Genomic DNA, 19,842 nt, shown 5'->3' on the forward strand with positions numbered 1-19,842 from the left:
CACACGGCAGACATCAAGTTAGTTCTGCTCAGACGTACCCCGGCATATATTCTGTTATTGATTCCACTGCAGCAGAGATGCTTTGTTTTAGTTTGCCTTCCGTCTCGAACAGCGCCCATTTTGAACATCTGTAAGGGGCAATAAAGAGTTCCTTTATCTTTTCATGTCACTCTGGCTGTTGTATGTCACTCAGTGTATGAAGAAATCAGCTCTACTTTTGCACCATTCTTTTGAATCCCCCTGTATAGTGTATTCAGAGGCTAGTTGTCGCTCTTTTGCTCTGTCCTCCTAACCACAGCTGTTCAACAAGACCATGCTTGTGAGAAGTTTTTCACGTTTTACTTTGCCCCAGTTAAAGTTTCTTCTTCTATAGTTAGTTGCTGCCCAATTGCTGAAGGTATTCTTCTTCTACTGGGCTAGTAATGATACCTGACTCCTGGTTTTCCTTAGGCCCAATGCACACGGCCGTAATTGTAATGTGGAATCCGGGGCCGGCGTCTGCCCCTGGATTTTGCAGCAAATACCTGCCATAGCATGCCATGCAAAATCGTTTTTCCCTGTCCACGAGCGGAAACCAATTGTGATTTTCCGCTTGCAGGGGGAAAATCACTGTATGCTCTATTTTAGTGGGGGCTACTCATGAACAGCTTCCATTGAAGTTAATAAGAGCCGTCCGTCCCGTAGCCCTTCCACAGTGAGTACTGCAGAAAGGTCGCAGGATCCATGTCATCACCTAGCGGCAGTGTGGGTGACTCTGTACTACGCATGTGCGACGGCGCGATGGCAGGCACATCGGAAGTACAGAAGGCCGCCTGCACATCAGACTTCAGAGCCGTTCGTGTGCAGGCAGCCTTATTCTAAGAGGTTTAGGACATACTACTTGGCACACTCCCCATGGTGGTGACATGCTCTCATATACCCCAACTCGTGGGATGGTTGGACAGAGTTTGTTTTTAGGGCTATTTTGAAATTAATAGAGGGGAAAGCAAGGAGCAGGTTCTTGTATGATTAGTAGTAGTATATTAGTTCCCCATGGAAACTCAGTGTTCTGCGGTGAGCAGCACTTGTGCAAGAAAACTGCTGCTGCTGTCTGTGCTTGAACCGAAGGTGAACTGCTACTTTCAATGTTATTCGACAATATTGTATAATCAACATTATAAATCCAACATCCGTTTCTTGTAATTCTAAATAAACATGGCAGTAAATGTGTATGTTCTTGGCCTATACTGCATTGTTGCTTAACTTTGTTTATAAATCACGCGTTTGGAAACCCTTCTTTAAGAGTCCCATGTTTGTCTATGCTGGAATGTATATTTTTAAAGTAAAGGAGTAAGTAACTAACTTCTTTTCCTACTTGAATTTCAATATCAATCAAATTGGCAGCTTGGGATATGGCTGTATGAAAATATTGGTAAGGCCAATTTCTGGAAGTATTTGTATATTTTAAGACCCGAGAGATGGATTATACAAAGAAAGAGACATTTTCCCTGAGAAACCGTTTTATTGCAGGTGGTCATCATCATGAAGATAATTTGTAGTGGGAGTCTTGGGCGAGTTGTGTGTCCAAATGAATCTGATTTAAGAAAGTTCATCTTAAAAACAGAGGTTGATACCGAAAATGGTGATGGTGCTGGAACTGCAGCAGGTTGCGAACCCTCTGGCAAAACCTGAAAAGGGACGTCTGTTAGAGCGCATACTATACAAATACTTTCTGATGCTTATTTTATTTTCTATTAGCCTATTGCATTTTACAAGAAGACACAAGCAGCCGATAGCCACAGATAATATTTTATTAGATTTAATTTAGAATCCACAATTCGAATTAGTTTCAATATGTGTCCATTCAGAGGACAGGGCTCTTTTGTACTGGCATCTTAAAAACAGAAGCTGATTCCCAAAATGGTAATTATGCTGTTGCTTCTGCAGAGGGCAAATCCTGCTTCGGCATCTGAAAAGACATTCTCGTTATAACTCTAATAGTCATGTAAAGTTAAGCAGTGAAATCACTTAGGAAACAGAATCTGGATGGAACACAAGAATGCGGCATTATTGGAGGAGGTTCAAAAATGTTCACACTGGTGCCATATCTGCCATAGATATAGGCGACTACTATGGTATAGAACAGGGATTCACAGTCTTAGACTAGGTTCACACTAGAGCTGTCTTTGTAATTCCAAGGACAGCACACAGCCCCACTATAGTCTATGGGGCTCTACACATGGACGTTTTTCCACATGTGCCCATGGTTAGCATGACAAAACTTATGGCATGTCCTATTCTTGACAATTCATAGGCAAGAAATAGAGCATGCCAATGTGTTGAATGTGCTATGTCCATTTAATTAGGACAGCATATGTACTGGCATCCATATTCTGCCCGATGCGAGTTGCGTCTGAGTCCTGTGGGTGCAATTCGCAATTACTGCAAGTGTACACCTAGCCTTAAAGGAAGTCTGTAAGAAGAATGTAGCCTCAGAAAACTGAACCTAATGCCAAATGGGCGTTAATTGGAGGAATGGAACATACTTTCTATGAATTTATGCCATTCTGCTGACATCAGCCTTTTTCAGAGATGCACACTGCATGTTAATTAGTCACAGACCTATAGGCAAGCTGATCACTTGGATCGATCTTGTCTCTCTTCTGTTACTCTACCCAAACCCACCTCTTGCCTATAGATTGATCTCTGCAGAAAATAGGCAAGGGGTGAGGTTTGGGAATGATGAGAGAAGAAAGCCAGGACCAGTCCAGGGGAGCATCGTACCCATCAGATAGTCTGCAAGTAGTTAGCATACAGTGCATGTGGCTGAACAATGCCAAAAGCTGCAGAATATCCGTAGCATTGACTCATAAGAAAGAATGCTTCCATTTCTCTTATTAGCACCCAACTAGGGTTAAGTTGATTGAGTTTATAAAGTTACATTTTTCTGACACACGTCCTTTAAAATGAACACAACTTTGTTGTATTTCATCTTAATTATTCACAGAATTTTGAGCTAATAATGACATGGGGCTAAAAGGTACAGCAGATAGTGTTGCCGGTTAGGCAGTAGACAGTCATCTGCAGCTATATAGTTATAACTGAACATGCTGTGACAGCCTTGGGCAAGGGCATGCTGGGAGATGTAGTTTTGCAACAGTTGGAGAGCTGCAGGTTAAATATTAGGGACGTAAGGGCTTTCTAACAATACAAAGGAAGTAGCTGCATGGGTACACACTAGCAAAAAGGGTGTAGGTCCCATTTTAAATTTTGCTATAAAGCCCTTTCATTATCTGTGTTGGTTCCCTCACATTTTTGCAATTGAAACATTATAAATTGAGATTGTACATCAATATTATGACTGAAATTTTATGTTCTTAATATATTACAAAATTTGCGACCTCCATTCTGCCAATAACGGCCCACTCTCTATCACTCTAAACAGCTCCTCACGCTATCACATACAAAACTTCTCTTGTGCTTCCCTTTTTGTCTGGAATTTCCTCCTTCATTGCATCCAAAATTCCCCAACCCTCTAAACCTTCAAACACTCATTAAAAATGTAACTCTTCCAACTAGTATATAAGTTGACCTATAGTGTGCCCGGTGTTCCAATACCATCTCCACCTAATGTCTAGAGCTGATTATTCCTTTCCCTGACGTCTTGTATCTGTTCCCTATTCCTTATAGATTGTAAGCTCATGGGCAGGGCTCCTACCTACTGAAATGCATCATGTAAACAATTTTTTAACTTGGCTGTACCACTTTCAACTGTAATTGCTGCAATGGGTTACCCCCATATTGTGCTGTGTAAAGCAATACAGAAATTGATGATGCCATAAAAACATATAATAATAGTACGAGTTCTTCTGTGTGAGTATTGCAACTGTACTATGGATCCTAAAATGTAGTCATGGTACAGCCATCTAAACTGGCCAAGGGGCCAAATATATACTCTAGACTTGGAAGACATGTATTAATGTAAAATATCAAAAAAAGTTTACTAGTTTTTTTTATCTAAACTTTCTATACAGCTCTATATTCTGTTTTTTTTTTTTTATCATGATACCATAAAAATGATACTTACTGGGCATCTCCACAGCAGTGTAGGCTGGCATGCCCTTGCACAGGGATTCGATGTGCTGGCCGTACTGTTCAATGTTAACGACGGGACTCTGGTTGATTGTGTAGGTCACCAGTTGGGTGTTGGTAGGGACCTTTAAATGGAATATGCAGATATTACAAATCACAGGACAAGTAATGAGTGAATGTTACAAAACTTCGACCTGGAACTGAAAAAAATGTCCTAAAACTGGTGTATTACCTGTCTAAGAGCCACAAAAGCTTGGTATAACACTCTTTGGTCACCTATGAGTATATCAAAGTACTTTTTGAGCTGCTTTTAATGAAGAAGAGGAAGAAGAAGAAGAAGAGGAAGAAGAAGAAGAGGAAGAAGAAGATGAAGAAGAGGAAGAAGAAGAGGAAGAAGAAGAAGAGGAAGAAGAAGAAGATGAAGAAGAAGAAGAAGAAGATGAAGAGGAGGAAGAAGAAGAAGATGAAGAGGAAGAAGAAGAAGAAGATGAAGAAGAAGAAGAGGAGGAAGAAGAAGAAGAGGAAGAAGAAGAAGAAGAAGAGGAAGAAGAAGAAGAGGAGGAAGAAGAAGAAGAGGAGGAAGAAGAAGAAGAGGAGGAAGAAGAAGAGGAGGAAGAGGAAGAAGAGGAAGAAGAAGAGGCAAAAGAAGAAGAGGAAGTTCAACCCAAAATAGTTGCTAAAATGTGTCAATAATCCTCTGGATTTGCTGAGCATTACAGGGGATTAATGAAAAAGGTTTGTTACCATGTTAGCCAATAGAGCAAAATGTCATTGTTTCCAGCAAGAGAAACCAAGTAATCTTGTAGATATGATACCTTTTAATGGCTAACAAAAATACATGATGTTATAGCGAGCTTTCGGGAATAATGACAATTATAAATCAATTATGTAAAAAGAATCCAAGACAGCGGATTTATCCAAAGATAGTCTTATGATAACTGGTGCCTTGGATTCCTTCTACATCATTCGTATTGGTGGTGTGATGGAGAGACCTCACTGAGAGACCACATGGAGGAACCTCAGTGTCACATGGGGTTTTGCTTCAAGAGCAATTCTATTTCTTATGCTTAAATACATAGTAAATACTGCAACATGAAGAGATTGATTGGTCAGAAGGTTATTATAATCACTCAATGCAATAACTAATATTTCTTTCTAGTTTAAAAGTGCACATTAGCGTGCAGTCTGCATGATCTCCCTGTGGTTTCCTCCCAAAAAACCCATACGAATAGATGAATTTAGATTATGAGCCCATGTGGTCACAGAGTCCAATGTAAGTGATCTGCGCAGTGCTGCACAACATATCTGTGCTATGAAAGGGAGTCAAATAAAATAATTGGAGAATTGAACATAATATCAGGTATACGAATAATATATCAGGTGTGTGTGATTTGCCTCTGGGTTCTCCAGTTTCGTTCTATGCTCCACAAACAAACTGATAGGTTAACTTGGCTTGCTATAAAATTGGCCCATGCATACGTGTTTGTATGGGCACAGGAAAAGATGTGAGTGATGATGATATCTATATAGCTGCGTAGAATATGTTACAACAGAAATAACAAACTAATTAACAAACTCTAAGAATAATGCCTGGAAAATGCAACTTTTTAAACATACAGTAAATCTCAGTTTACCGCTACGTAATTTTAACAATCACTCTGGGGACACCTACTGGACATAATACAGTACTGCATTCACTACTAGTGTAAGAAACAGAAGTAGAATTATTTATCACCATTACCAAGTGATTTATATGCTTTATTTCAATATGCATTTTAATTATTTGCCATTATAGCTATCTATAACTTTTCATATGTTTTTCATTCTCTACCCCACACTATTAAAATATAATTTCTATGGTAAGTATAGGTTTTCAGCCTTTTGGCAGTCACGGAGTAGCATTTGCCAGCAGTTGGAGTGATTACTGAATGGCAAAGGCTGGTCTGAATTTACTGTGAAACTAAGAAGATGTTGATACATCATTGTAACAATTTTGTCATTGGGCCACTTCGCCTCCCCACCACAGACTCAGGCGATGAGTATAAGTATTCGTACGGGGATCACGAACGGCTTGGACTCATAAGTGTGCGCATATGTGAATGTTTTTATACCAATATAAGCCACACTCTCTCTGGCGTTAGTGGAATTGATGGCCCGCTATGCCTTGTCAGCTCTTGGCAGGAATATTGCAAGTTGGCATGACTTATGTCTCCATAGCTGGGAAGCCTAAGGTTCTCCTAAGGCCATTAAGAACCTGTCTTAGCTATAAATATGATGGATGGATGCAAGAGTCAGAATTTTTTTTAAGCTTCAAAATAGTTGACCAAGCAAAACCTATTCATGCAAGTATGTTGAATGCTCCCAAGTCTAAATGCACCATTAGCAGTAAGTAAATAATAACAGCCATTCGTGGTCCAAGGTAGAGATTTTACAAAATGCTTATTTTTTTATTAGTACTTTATTAATAATATTCTAGTCTAATCTATAGTAAATCTCCTAGCAGAGTGAGCCTGAAATGACCAAGGGTCATGATTTGGGAGACTCTTTCTGTGGTACTTATGGACAACCCCTATTAGAACTGTGTGTCCTATCATGACTATCTGATCATAGGGGCTGATTTTTATAGTGATGATTGATCTTTAGGGCAGGTCATTAATATACGATGGTTGGAGTTCCAACCCCTGACAACCTTTCTAATCAGCTATTTGAAGGGGATGAGGCACTAGGAGAAGGCTGTGGTCTCTTTACTGTATACCAAGCATAGTGCCATATATTGTATAGTGCAGTGCTTGGTATTGATGCTCAATCCTAGTCACTTGAATGGGACTGAGCTGCAGAAAGGTTATATGACTGACAAACACAACATCACAAGTCAGTGAAAGAGAGTCTGCAGCACTCGCGTGAGCACCACGACCCCTTCAAACAGATGAGCAACTTGGGTGCCAAGAAGCACACCCCGCCGATCTTTGTGCTTTTGACCTATCCTAAGGATAGATCACCAATATTCAGATTCCAGATCACATCAATGGACACTGGTGACCCTCTAAAAGTAAGCATCAGTCCACACACAGATATTGGCTCTAATGAAGGCCTTGAAGCTTTCTATCCATTTAATGTACCCTAATTTGTAGAAGTGAATATGATTTTCGTAAAGATTAGGCAGATTGTGTGAAATTCTGGGTGGAATTAATATGTGAGAATGTACTCTATTATAATATGTACAACGAAATAAACAAAGGGGGAAAACACAAGAAGCTTTCTTAGCCATTAAATGGTTTTCTAAGCCACAGGCCCTCACGACATTTTCTTATTATCATTAATCGCGGATATTAATCTACTATTAATTATTGAATATTATATGCTATATTTTTTTCTCATGACATTCTGTTGGATTGACCTGACTATTACACATGCTGGCTAGAGATGAAAAATTCTCTAAAAGTGCTCATTCTACATTAAGGCTTCTGCCACATCTAGAGCTGGCCAATACATCCCTGACATATACTGCACATTGATATTACCTGTTTGGTTTCGGCAAAGGTTTTGAGCTGCTCCATGGTGGGGAAACTTGGCTTAATCTTGGTGAGCACACAGATCTTCTTGTTGTACAGTCTGGTAGCAGCAAATCCCTATGGTATGAAAAGTCAAACATTAAGTGGAAGAACAAGACATAGCAAGTTATAAGAGTTTCAGGGATCAATGATCCTTTTCTACCCTCTAAGTACCGTAGCAGGATGAAGAAGCCCACTCAGGTGCAGGAATATTCCCATTTTCCTTGGTAAAGCAATGCTATGCATTTTCCTTTACATAAAAGATCTGAAATGTAATGCTACTATTCCTTTTTTGGTTACTGGTTGAGAAAAAGTATTTCGACTGCTGTTTTCATTAATACAGCTCATTGAGGGAGCCACTTTCTGACTTTGTTATCGGGCCCCTATGCATTGTAGTTAAGCCCCCACCTCACCATGGAATGGTTGAGTTGGAAGGGACCTCCAGGGTCATCGGGTCCAACCCCATCTCAATGCAAGATTCTCTAAATCATCCCAGACTGATGTCTGTCCAGCCTTTCTTTAAAGCCTTCCATTAAAGAAGAACTCACCACCATTTGTACCCAGGAGATGAAAGGTTAAAAAAAACTTAAAGATGCAAAGCAATCAAAGGAATACTAACCCTGCCAAAGTCACAGATGGAATCCCAGGAGTTCCAGCCATTGACATTGTTGATGTTGGCAATGTTGTCCTGATTGTTAATGTTCACTTGCTGATTAACACTTCCACCATCGTTACCTGAATTGTTAATGTTGATGTTCTGGAAATAAAGAAAGAAAAAAATGTATATGGAATTAGAAAACAGAAATATAAGAAATTTTTTCTAATTTGTTTGCAATATTACTTTTGTGAATTAATACACATGATTCCAAATCCCTACATGGTCCATTTATGTGTGCAAATCATTAATTCAGATTTCCTGTGTGATTATGAGCGAACTGCAAACAATTTACTTCTGTCTTTGAATTACTACCAGTGAAGTACATGACAGTATAAGACTAATTAAATAATTCACTGCGATGACTCCACAAATATAAGGTATTGATGCCCTCTGCCGTGTCTTGGTGCTAGCTGGACATCACTCCTGGTAAATCTATTCTTCCTGGAGTAATATAAATATATATACAGTGTTGCTACTTGTATACTACTTGCTTGAGGACATCTACAATAACGGAACCTCAATGAAAACCTGGCGCTCTCCATTACACTCCATCAGGGCTCATTGGGATCCTCTGGAAAACAGATCTGCCATAGCAGTTGTGACTCCGCTAAGAATGTAAGCCTTGAGGCTGACACGAGCCGAAGCTTCCATGATGGATATGACAGATCTATTGTAATCCATCAACGTCCACTGTTTACCCCATTTTTACAGTGATTCAAAAAGAATGGTGCAAAAATAAAGCTGATATACAACAGTCAGAATGACATGAGAAGTTAGAGGAACTCTTCAGATTGTAATGCTTTTACAGATGTTTGATGTTGGCACCATTGGTGATACAGCAGATATCAAGTTGGTAGTCCAGTTCTGCCCAGATGTGCTCTGGAATATCCTCTATCAATTCCACTGCAGCGAAGATGTGTTGTTTAGGTCGTCTAGTGTCACCAACAGCACCCACAATGAACATCTGTAAGATGCTTTAAAAACCTTGAAAAGTTCTACTAACTTTTTAACTCATTCTTGCTGTTGCATTCCATTCATGTAGCTGCGAAATCAACTTTAGGCCTCTTTCACACCTACATCTGGGCTCAGTTCAGGGTTTCTGTCTCTCTGCTCTGTTTTTGGAGGAGAGAATTGAAATGACCAATCACCCTATGTAATGGTAAAGGACTAATAATACAGTGTGAAGCATCACCTAAAGAAATATAAAAGTCAACCAAAGGAAACTTTCAAATATTTCCAGCTATAGGATCAAACTAGCCCAAGCCAAACCGTACATCCAGTTACTTACGTCATTTGCTAGAGCCTGAGTCAGGAAGACTCCGAGGACAGCAACAATCTAAAGAAAGGAATATATGGAATGATTATGATCAATTACACAAAGTCTTCACTTTACAGGATAAACCATTCAGAAAGATTCTAACCAGGAGTTTCATTTTGGATGCCGGTTTGGTGACGAGAGATTAGAGCTCTAATGTGTGAATCCAATTCAGTCTATATATTTTATATACAAAGCTGTATTTACCAAAGGAATGGCATGAAATTCCTTGTTTGCTGTTCTGAGGTGAGTGCACTCTCACTATCTGGGCTGATACGTTTGATGGGAGTATCAAGATAACACGTCAGAAGGCTCTGCCCAGTTTTATGTGCCGTTCTCATTAAAAATGAGTTACACAAAGACAACTGATACCAGTTGGTTGAAACCTTATGGTATTGCCTAATCTGGTGCTATATGCAGAAGGTGGGGCACAGTAACAAGGGCGACAATTAAAACTGATGTGCCAAGAATTGTACACACGTAATAATCATTATGAATTTGTGACGTGGGCCTCAAGTCCAGGAAGAATGAAGGTGTTTTGATGAAGAATTCTATCATATGTTGTGTAAGGAAATCTTGCAACTAAACTTTAAAAAAAACAACTTTTGACATGTCCTAGTGACATGGTTTAAGTTTTGATAAGGGGATCCAGTTGCTGAGACCTCCACTGATCACTAAAACAAATGGATTGAAGTGCTGATCTAAGATCTGCATCCATTTGGCTATTTCCATCACAGCTCAGAACAATATATGGGCTCCATAAAAGGTTTATGGAGTAGGTAAACCGCTCATGATGACAGTAAATAGGCATAGCGCTCAGATGAGCGCCTGGACCCACACTGATCAAACCATTTAACATGCCGCTATGCTTGTCAGAAGTTCTAAAAAACTTTTATTACACTTTAAATTATAGAGAGCTACCAGTGCCTGGTCCACGATCCTCAAACCTTACTGGTGGGGGGATTTTTCTTTAAAAATAGCAAAAAATAATGGAGTTCACAAGCATGTCAAAATTGTTAAAGTCTTTTATTTTAAGATGATTTGAAAAGGAAAAAAAACACACAGCTGGCAATGGGGAAAACAACAAAATATCACATGCTCAAATGGCTCTGGATCCCTGCTGTATCTTCTGTATCTCCTGTCTTTCCCAATGCTTCTGTTTACTGGCTGCATACGGAGATGTTCCATATACAGACTGATCACTGCAGCCAATCACTGTGCACCACTAAGACTTGTGATTGGCTGCAATGGTCAATTTGTATACAGAACATTATGCTTGAGAAAGAAGCAGTTATCCCCAAAATATCGCTTATATGTGGAGGCACCCTTTCCTCCTCCTGACTGTTCTCCAAGCTGAGGATCACTGCCTGAATATTTGCTGGGAGCCCAGGGTGGCAGTACCAATGTGGTTCACTGTTTGAAGTGCAGGGCAACCCACCAAACTATTATGGCGTCATTAATAGTTTGCTGGTCTGCATGGTGCACTACATGTATCAGAATGGTCTGCCACTTTGTATCTACTCTGTGTGGGAGTATACACCAAGTAGCTACCCCCCTCTATATTAAGAGGCTGTGTGAGTGGCTGTCTCATCGGCGTCCCTCACAGGTGTAATTAGCTCCCTCATCTGGTAGTCTGCTGCCTGCATGGTGAGAGGATGCAGCTATCGGCCCTCCTTAGTCAGTAAGTATTTGGCCATTTTCTGTGACTGTTTTTAGATTTCCCCTTCTGTGACGCTGTTATTAACGTTACACTGATGTGGTGAATATATTACATTTGAAGTTTATTCTGTCATCTGAAGATTTAACTGTTATTCCATCGATGTTCTGACACATATGGTGTGGATATTGTGTTCATATGGATACACATGCTAATGTTGAAAGTCTACTAAATAAAGACATTCTAATCTGCAAAACAGTCTGAGTCTGAGCTTGAGTTTCTTATGCAATTGTAAAGAGAGCCAGCAGGGAGTATGGTAGATGCAGCGCTGTAGCTGACGGAAAAGTCCAGAATCGGTGAGTATATGTTCGTTTATGATTTTTCCCTACTGCCTGTCTTTTTTAAAGGGGTTGTTCAGCCATAGCAAGTGTATGTATGTCCTAGAGATGAGCGAGCACCAAAATGCTCGGGTGCTCGTTACTCGAGTCGAACTTCCCGCGATGCTCGAGGGTTCGTTTCGAGTAACGAACCCCATTGAAGTCAATGGGAGACTCGAGCATTTTTCAAGGTGACCCATGCTCCGCATAGGGGAGGTTTTGTGAAACACCTGAAAACATCAGAAAGTCATGGAAACACCACAGAAATGGATAGGGAACGGCAGGGGCAGCATGCATGGGTGCATCTGAGGCTCCCAGGTCACACTATTAATCCAAATTGTGGACAAGAGCCTGGCGGTCACCCCCCCTAAAAATTTACTTGGGACAGACCATAATCAGCAAGCCACACGCGCTGGCACATCTTAGCTAAGCACTACACTAGGTGCAACGAAGGCCAATCACCGCCTGCGGGTGACACCACTGCCTCTTCTCCTGTGTTACATGCTGGCTTGCAGTCCAATCCCCCGTAACGAGCCTGCGTCGACAGCATACTGAAAATTTTTCCCAGTGCAGCGTTCAGCTGTCCTCATGCCACACGGTCACTTGATAACCACACCACCCTCATGTCTAGTTAAAGTGCGTATTGGATGAGGAGGATCCTGAGACACACACTGCAGAGGGTTGGGAGGGCCTGGCAGTGACCCCCTTTTCAAATTGTACAGTGAACCTATCAAAGTCTCATTAAATCAGTTACACTTCCTGTGAACGCTCCATTCCAGTATCTCGGATAACTGTGGAAGGATAGACCAACCTACGTCTATCAACGGGACACACACTTGGGCCTATTATGCAGATGCTTTCAGCAAAAAACAAATAAAAGAATGAAAATCGAGAGGAGTTTTGCTATTTACTACATAGTCTGTGTACACCAGTAGCAGTATACTGTATAGAACCAGTAACAGTATGCAGTATACAGCCGGGATGCTTGTGAATGCTTTGTGTGCACTACTGGTCCCAGGCAGCCAAACTGATGATGCACACAATAAGAGGAGTTGTAGTCCTAGAAAGGACTGTTGAATTCCAATCATTCAAATCCCATGCTACAACTGTCAAAAAAATTGGCAGGAGCCACAAACGGGGCCATAAAGGTGCTAGTACTTCTACACATCTGCACAATTCAACCACCCATTCTACAACCAAAGATTTTTGTACCCAGAGTGCAGGTTAACCCCTGAAACCTTTGTGTACCAAGAGTATAGGCGAACCCCTAAAACATTAGTGTACCCAGAGTGTAGGTGAACGCAGATTTTTTAAAAAAAATATTCAGGTCATACATGCTTAATTTGCAGAGCCTGGAGGCAGCCCTCCAAGAAAATTAGTTTTTACAGAGCCTTTTGGCCCTCTGAAGAACTGGCAATCCAGCGTGCTGACATGCTGATTTAGGAGGAGGAGGATCAGAGAAGGATAGACCAAGCTACCTCTACCCTTTTTTGGGGTGATAGAGGGTACATGTTTCTCCTGTTCCAGCTTAAAAAATCTTTATGTTACTCTGCTTTCCACCAGTGGAGAAGAGAAGTCTGGGGAAATCCAGGCTTTATTCATCTTAATGAGTGTAAGCCTGTCGGCATTGTTAGTTGACAGGCGGGTACGCTTATCCGTGATAATCCCCCCAGCAGCACTAAGCACCCTCTCTGATAACATGCTAGCGGCAGGGCAGGCTAGCACCTTTAAGGTGTACAGCGCAAGTTCGCGCCACGTGTTCAGCTTTGACACCCAATAGTTGTATGGAGCAGAGGGATCACAGAGGATGTTGGTATGGTCGGCTATGTACTCCCTCATCATCTTTTTACAGTGTTCCCTCCTACTCAGCCTAGACTGGGGAGTGGTGACACTGTCTGGCTGGGGGAACTATAAAACTGGCACAGGCCTTGGAGAGTGTTCTCCTGCCTGCGCTAGACATGCTGCCTGTTCCCCATGTCTCCCCTGATAGTTGGCCCACTGAACTACGTCCTCTACTGCTAGCGTTGTCAGATGGGAACTTTAGCATCAGCTTTTCCACCAGGGCCGTGTGGTATTGCATCACTCTTTTACTCCTTTCCTCTTCGGGAATGAGAGTGAAAAGGTTCTCCTTATACCGTAGGTTGAGAAGAGTGAACACCCAGTAATCCGTGTTGGCCAGAATGTGTCTAACACGAGGGTCACGGGAAAAGCAGCTTAACATGAAGTCAGCCATGTGTGCCAGAGTCCGAGTATGCAACACATTGCTTTCCTTACTAGGAGGATGACTCTTAGTCTCCTCCTCCTCTTCAGCCCATACATGCTGAACAGATGTGAAGGAAGTAGCATGGGTACCCTCTGCAGTGTGGGCAGCAGTCTCTTCCCATCCTCCTCCTCCTCCAATATGTGCTGAGAAACAGACGTGAGGGTGGTCTGGCTATCAAGCGATGTATTGTCATCCCCATCTTCTGTTCTATCTGCAAAGCATCGGCCTTAATGCTTAGCAGCGACCTTCTCAGCAGGCAAAGCAGTGGGATGGTTACGCTGATAATGGCCATATCGCTGCTCACCATTTGTGTAGACTCCTCAAAGTTTCCTAAGACCTGACAGATGTCAGACATCCACGCCCACTCCTCTGTGAAGAACTGCAGAGGCTGACTACCACTCCACCGGCCATGTTGCAGATGGTATTTAACAATGGTTCTACACTGCTCGTAAACCCTGGTCAACATGTGCAACTTTGAATTCCAGCACGTGGGCACGTTGCACAACGGTCGGTGCACTGGCAACTGGCAGCGATGTTGCAGTGTCCTGAGGGTGGCAGCATCTGTGGTGGACTTTCGGAAATGTGCGCACAAGCGATGCACCTTGCTGAGCAGGTCAGACAAATTGGGGTAGTTTTCAAGAAAGCGCTGAACCACTAGATTGAACATGTGGGCCAGGCATGGCATGTGTGTTAGTCTGCCAAGCTTCAGAGCCGCCACCAGGTTACACCCATTGTCACACATGACCATGCCTGGTTGGAGGTTCAGCGGCAAAAGCCACTGATCTGTCTGCTCTGTCAAACCCTGTAACAGCTCTTGGGCATTGTGCCTCTTGTCATCTAAGCTCAGGAGTTTCAGCACGGTCTGCTGATGCTTCACCACGGCAGTGCTGCAGCGCCTAGAGCTACAGACTGAAGGCAACGTGCTCACACGTGGTAATTGAGAGGTGGAGGAGGAGGACGAGGGGGGGTTGGAGGAGGTGGCATAATAACCCGGAGAAACCATGACCAAGGTAGGACCCGCAAACCTCGGTGTGGGTAGCACGTGAGCGAACCCAGGGTCAGACTCGGTCACCTGCCTCCACCAGGTTAATCCAATGTGAAGTCAGGGAGATGTAGTGTCCCTGCCCGCCAGCACTTGTCCACATGTCGGTGGTTGAGTGGACCTTCCCAGTAACCGCGTTGGTGAGGGGACAGTTTACATTACGTGACACATGCTGGTGTAGGGCGGGGACGGCGCAGCAGGAAAAATAGTGGCGACTGGGGACCGAGGGACAGCTGCCACCATCAGGTTGCGGAAAGCCTCCGTTTCTACTAGCCTATATGGCAGCATCTCCAGGCTGAGTAGTTTTGAAATATGCAGTTTTAGCGATTGTGCATGCAGGTGGGTGGCAGAATATTTCCATTTGCATTCCAATGCTTGGGTTATCGACAGCTGAATGCTGCGCTGGGACACATTGGTGGAGGCAGTGGAGGACCGTGGAGGTGAGGGTGTGGGTGCAGGCTGGGAGACACTCACGCCTGCGTCCTGGGAGGGGGATTGGATCTCAGTGCCAGGATATGACACAGGGGAAGAAGCAGTGGTGTAACCCGCAGGCGGTGAATGGCCTTCGTTCCACCTCGTTGGGTGCTTAGCCATCATATGCCTGCACATGCTGGTGGTAGTCAGGCTGGTAGTGGTGGCTCCCCTGCTGATCTTGGTGCGGCACAGGCTGCACACCACTGTTCGTCGGTCATCCGTGCTCTCATTGAAAAAAATCCACACCTTTGAACACCTAGCACTCTGCACAGAGGCTCGCTGCGGGAAGGTGCTGTGGGGAACAGTTGGGGGATTATTTGCTGCGGCCCTGCTTCTCTCTCTGGCCACCCCACTGCCTCTTTCAACCTGTTCTGCTGCTGCGCTTGCCTCCCCCTCTGAAGCCCTGTCTTCAGTAGGCTTAGCAACCCAGGTAGGATCATTCACTTCATCATCCACCAGCTCTTCCTCTGACTCCTCAGTCTGCTCCTCCCTCAGACTTACTGTCCTAACAACAACCTCACTGACAGACAACTGTGTCTCATCATCATCATCCACAAACAGCTCTTGAGACACTACTTGGAAGTCCCCAGCCTCATCACCCTGAGTCTGGGAAAGGTCCAAATTTTGGGCTTCGGTCATGACAAAACCCTCAAGCGGCTGAAAAACATTTTTTCCGACTCAGGGCAGAGACTCGAGAAGTGTACCTGGGAGTATGCCTGTTCTGAATCTGTCCTTTTCCTGGAGTGACCAGGCTGGGAGGAAGGAGGAGCAGCCAGAGGATTCAGAGGTGCAGTCCCTTGGCTAGTAGGTGTGGAGTGCGTGGAAGACTGGGTGGCGGATAAATTACTGGATCCGTTATCCACTATCCACGTCATCACCTGATCGCACTGTTGTGCTTTTTAGTAATGGTCTACCATGTGGACCTGCAAAATGTGAGATGAAGCTAGGTAGCGTAGATACATGGCACTCTACTAATCCCTCAGCACCAGGCACAGTTTCACCCCGCCCAGGACCTCGACCTCTGCCCTCCTTCGGACGTCCACGCCCTCGACCTCGACCTTTACCCCTAGTCTTCATCATGTTGGATAATGCACTTGGACAAAATGCTACGCAAAATGCAAGTTATTGTGCGTATACTTAAAGGCCAAAATACACACAATAAACAGTGTATTTTGTTCTTAAAATTGCGGAGATTAACAGCACGCAGATGCGGTTATATACCGTAGACTATCAGCAATCCCGAAATGAATTTAAACAGTGTATACTGTTCTTAGATTGCGGAGATTGACAGCATGCAGACCCGGTTATATACTGTACACTACCAGCAGGCCCTAAATAAATTTAAACAGGCTTTCACATGTTCCACATCCAATGTTGTGTACCTGATCATGTGCAGTAAATATCCTGTTGGGGGTCTTTATGTTGGATAAACAGGGCAAAAACTGAAAGCGAAGATGAGATCTCATCGCCATACAGTTAATCACAGAAAGAGAGAATTACCTGTGGCAGAGCACTTTTCTAACCATGGACATGACATAGAGGATATGAGAGTTTTGATATTGAAGGGTGGTTTCAAGTCACAAAACCATGGAAGACTTTGGGAATATAAATTTATAACAACTTCTGACATGCTGAATAGTGGATTAAATTATTCCCCAGGATTTATGCGTGAATGGGAGGCATGAGACATCTATAGCACAGATAAGACTGCTGGCCTGGTGAAAACCCTCACCAACAGTAATTCAGGGACCATAAAATGTCACTCCCTTATGAGTGTCCAGTTAAAAATTTTTGTGGACCTCTTGCAGCATTCTTGGATTGACGACCCCACCCACCCCAACAGTAATTCAGGGACCATAAAACTTTCACTCCCTTATCAGTGCCTAGTCTTATAAGTTTGTTTCTGTTGCAGTATTCCTTTTAAAGGGGTTGCCTCACGAAAGCAAGTGGGGTTATGCACTTCTGTATGGCCATATTAATGCACTTTGTAATATACATCATGCATTAAATATGAGCCATACAGAAGTTATTCACTTACTTTCCCTGCGCTGGCCAATCAGGAGACTGGAATCGACACACGTGACGGGGCGGAGCTACGCGATGACGCATAGAAGGGGGCGGAGCCAGAACGCTGCTGCTACCGGACAGACCCGAAGGCAGAAGACCCTTCTGCGCAAGCGCGTCTAATCGGGCGATTAGACGCTGAAGTTAGACGGAGCCATGGAGACGGGGACGCCAGAAATGGAGTGGGTAAGTGAATAACTTCTGTATGGCTCATATTTAATGCACGATGTATATTACAAAGTGCATTAATATGGCCATACAGAAGTGCTTAACTCCACTTGCTTTCGCGAGACAACCCCTTTAAGTGCAAACCAATCACATCCATATCTGTGCCTTGTCATAAGTATGTGTGTCATAAGTGTGTATAAATATGCATGCCTCTTCGGATCTATTCCATTTTAGCCTGATGAAGAACCCGAGAGGTTCGCAAGCTCGCTATTACATTATGTATTTTTGTTAGCCATTAAAAGGTATAATATCTACAAGATTACTTGGTTTCTCTTGCTGAGAACAATCACATTTTGCTCTACTGGCTAACACGGTACCAAACCTTTGTTTTCATTATAGATAGCGTGGATTCATAGCGCCAACACACTGGTATATAGCGTACGCTTTCAGCAGGCAAAAAAAAAAAAAGAGAAATGATAGGAGTTTTGTTACTTCCTATCTACTTTGTGTAGACCACTAGAAGTTTACTGCATAAAATTGGTAACAGTATGCAATATACAGCTGGGATGCTTGAGAAAAAATTTGTGCGCACTACTGGTCCCAGCCAGCCAAAATGCTGATGCACACAATGAGAGGAGGAGTAGTCCTAGAAAGGACTGTTGGGTTCTTGGAGCAAGGATCCCTGCCTAACCACAACCTATTCCCTACACTATTGCTTTCCATATAGCAGCAGCTCTATCCTTCAGCTCATGCAGCATGCTTGTGAGGCGAGCCTCAGGTGACCAGACTGTTTATACTCGGAGGTCACCTGATCAGTCCAGCCAGTCACTGCTATGTGCAAATTATTAAAGTCAGAGAGCAGCACCACTGTTGTACAAGTGTGGAGGAATCACTAATACTCGCCGTGCTCGTCTTCTGGATCCTGGACACAAAGACCCAAAGGAAACTGCGGAGTAGATGGTTTGTAGATGACAGCACAGACTCCTGGGATAAGGCAAAAGAGCAGGAAAAATTACTTGGATTTCATTCTTTTATTCATAGCAAACAGTCCAGTAAGTATGATAGCATGGCGACGTTTCGACAGTTAACACTGTCTTTGTCAAGCTCATATATCAACAGACGAATGCCCCATATATAGTACAAATACCTCCCCAAAAAATTAAGTACAATGTATATCACCTGAATCCTGGGCGGTGCGCATCCATCACGGCTCGCAAAAATCATCCGGCATCTACATTACTGTACTACGCAGCACCGGAAGTGCGGCAGTACCGGAAGTATGTCAGTGCCCACAGAGGCTCCAGGCAGAAGTGCCAAAGCACTCTCAATAGCTTATGTGTAGATCACTATTTGATCAACAAAAGCCTATTCACATGACACCAACTTCAACAGGAAGTGTGTCATGTCAGGGCAACAGCACTAAGGGCAGCAGAAACAGGAAGTACCACCCCGGTGAAGTGTATATAGGTAACAGAGATGTAATATCAAAAAAGTTAAATTATGTGGGCACTGACGTACTTCCGGTACTGACGCACTTCCGGTGCTGCGTAGTACAGTAATGTAGATGCCGGATGATCTTTGCGAGCCGTGATGGATGCGCACCGCCCAGGATTCAGGTGATATACATTGCACTCAATTTTATGGGGAGATATTTGTACTATATATGGGGCACTCTTCTGTTGATATATGAGCTTGACAAAGACAGTGTTAACCCTTTCTAGTCCAATGTCGGGCCTGCCCCGATATCATAATTTTCCTCCACAGCTCCAATGTCGGGGCAGGCCCGACACTGCAATGCAGGAGTGCATCTGCACCCGATCATCAGACACATCGGGCGCAGATACACTCCTGCACTGGTCCTCATCGAGGACCCCCGAGGAGAAGGCAGAAAGAGTTTTTAACCCTTTCTGCCTTCTCCTTTACACATTACATAGCGCTCAATTAGCGCTATGTAATGCACGGAGATTCTGGCCAGCGATCGTGTGACCGTCGGTGTCACCTGACCCCCAGCGGTCACATGAACGCCAAGCTGGGAGCCTGCACCGTGGGGAGGCCTGCTTACCTGTACGGCGTCTTCCGCATTCTCCCTTCTGTCTCCGGGCTCGGCGATCATGTGACCGCTGGGTGCCACCTGACCCCAGCGGTCACATGATCGCTGAGTCGGGAGGCAGAGGAAGAATGCGGAAGATGCCGGACAGGTAA

General features: G+C 43.5%; 1 protein-coding gene across 1 annotated transcript; it reads right to left on the bottom strand.

Annotated features, from left to right (window-relative positions):
- Positions 1–1,848: 1,848 nt before the first annotated feature.
- Positions 1,849–16,283, bottom strand: LOC136610160 (gastrokine-1-like). Its single transcript, XM_066589408.1, has 6 exons — positions 16,113–16,283; positions 9,569–9,616; positions 8,242–8,379; positions 7,593–7,700; positions 4,067–4,196; positions 1,849–1,948 (listed from the first exon to the last, which is right to left on the bottom strand). The coding sequence occupies exons 1-6, from the start codon at positions 16,281–16,283 to the stop codon at positions 1,875–1,877; spliced, it is 669 nt and encodes a 222-aa protein (XP_066445505.1). The 3' UTR covers positions 1,849–1,874.
- Positions 16,284–19,842: the final 3,559 nt, after the last annotated feature.

The sequence above is a fragment of the Eleutherodactylus coqui genome, chromosome 2, assembly GCF_035609145.1.
Source record: "Eleutherodactylus coqui strain aEleCoq1 chromosome 2, aEleCoq1.hap1, whole genome shotgun sequence".
Lineage (NCBI taxonomy): Eukaryota > Metazoa > Chordata > Amphibia > Anura > Eleutherodactylidae > Eleutherodactylus > Eleutherodactylus coqui.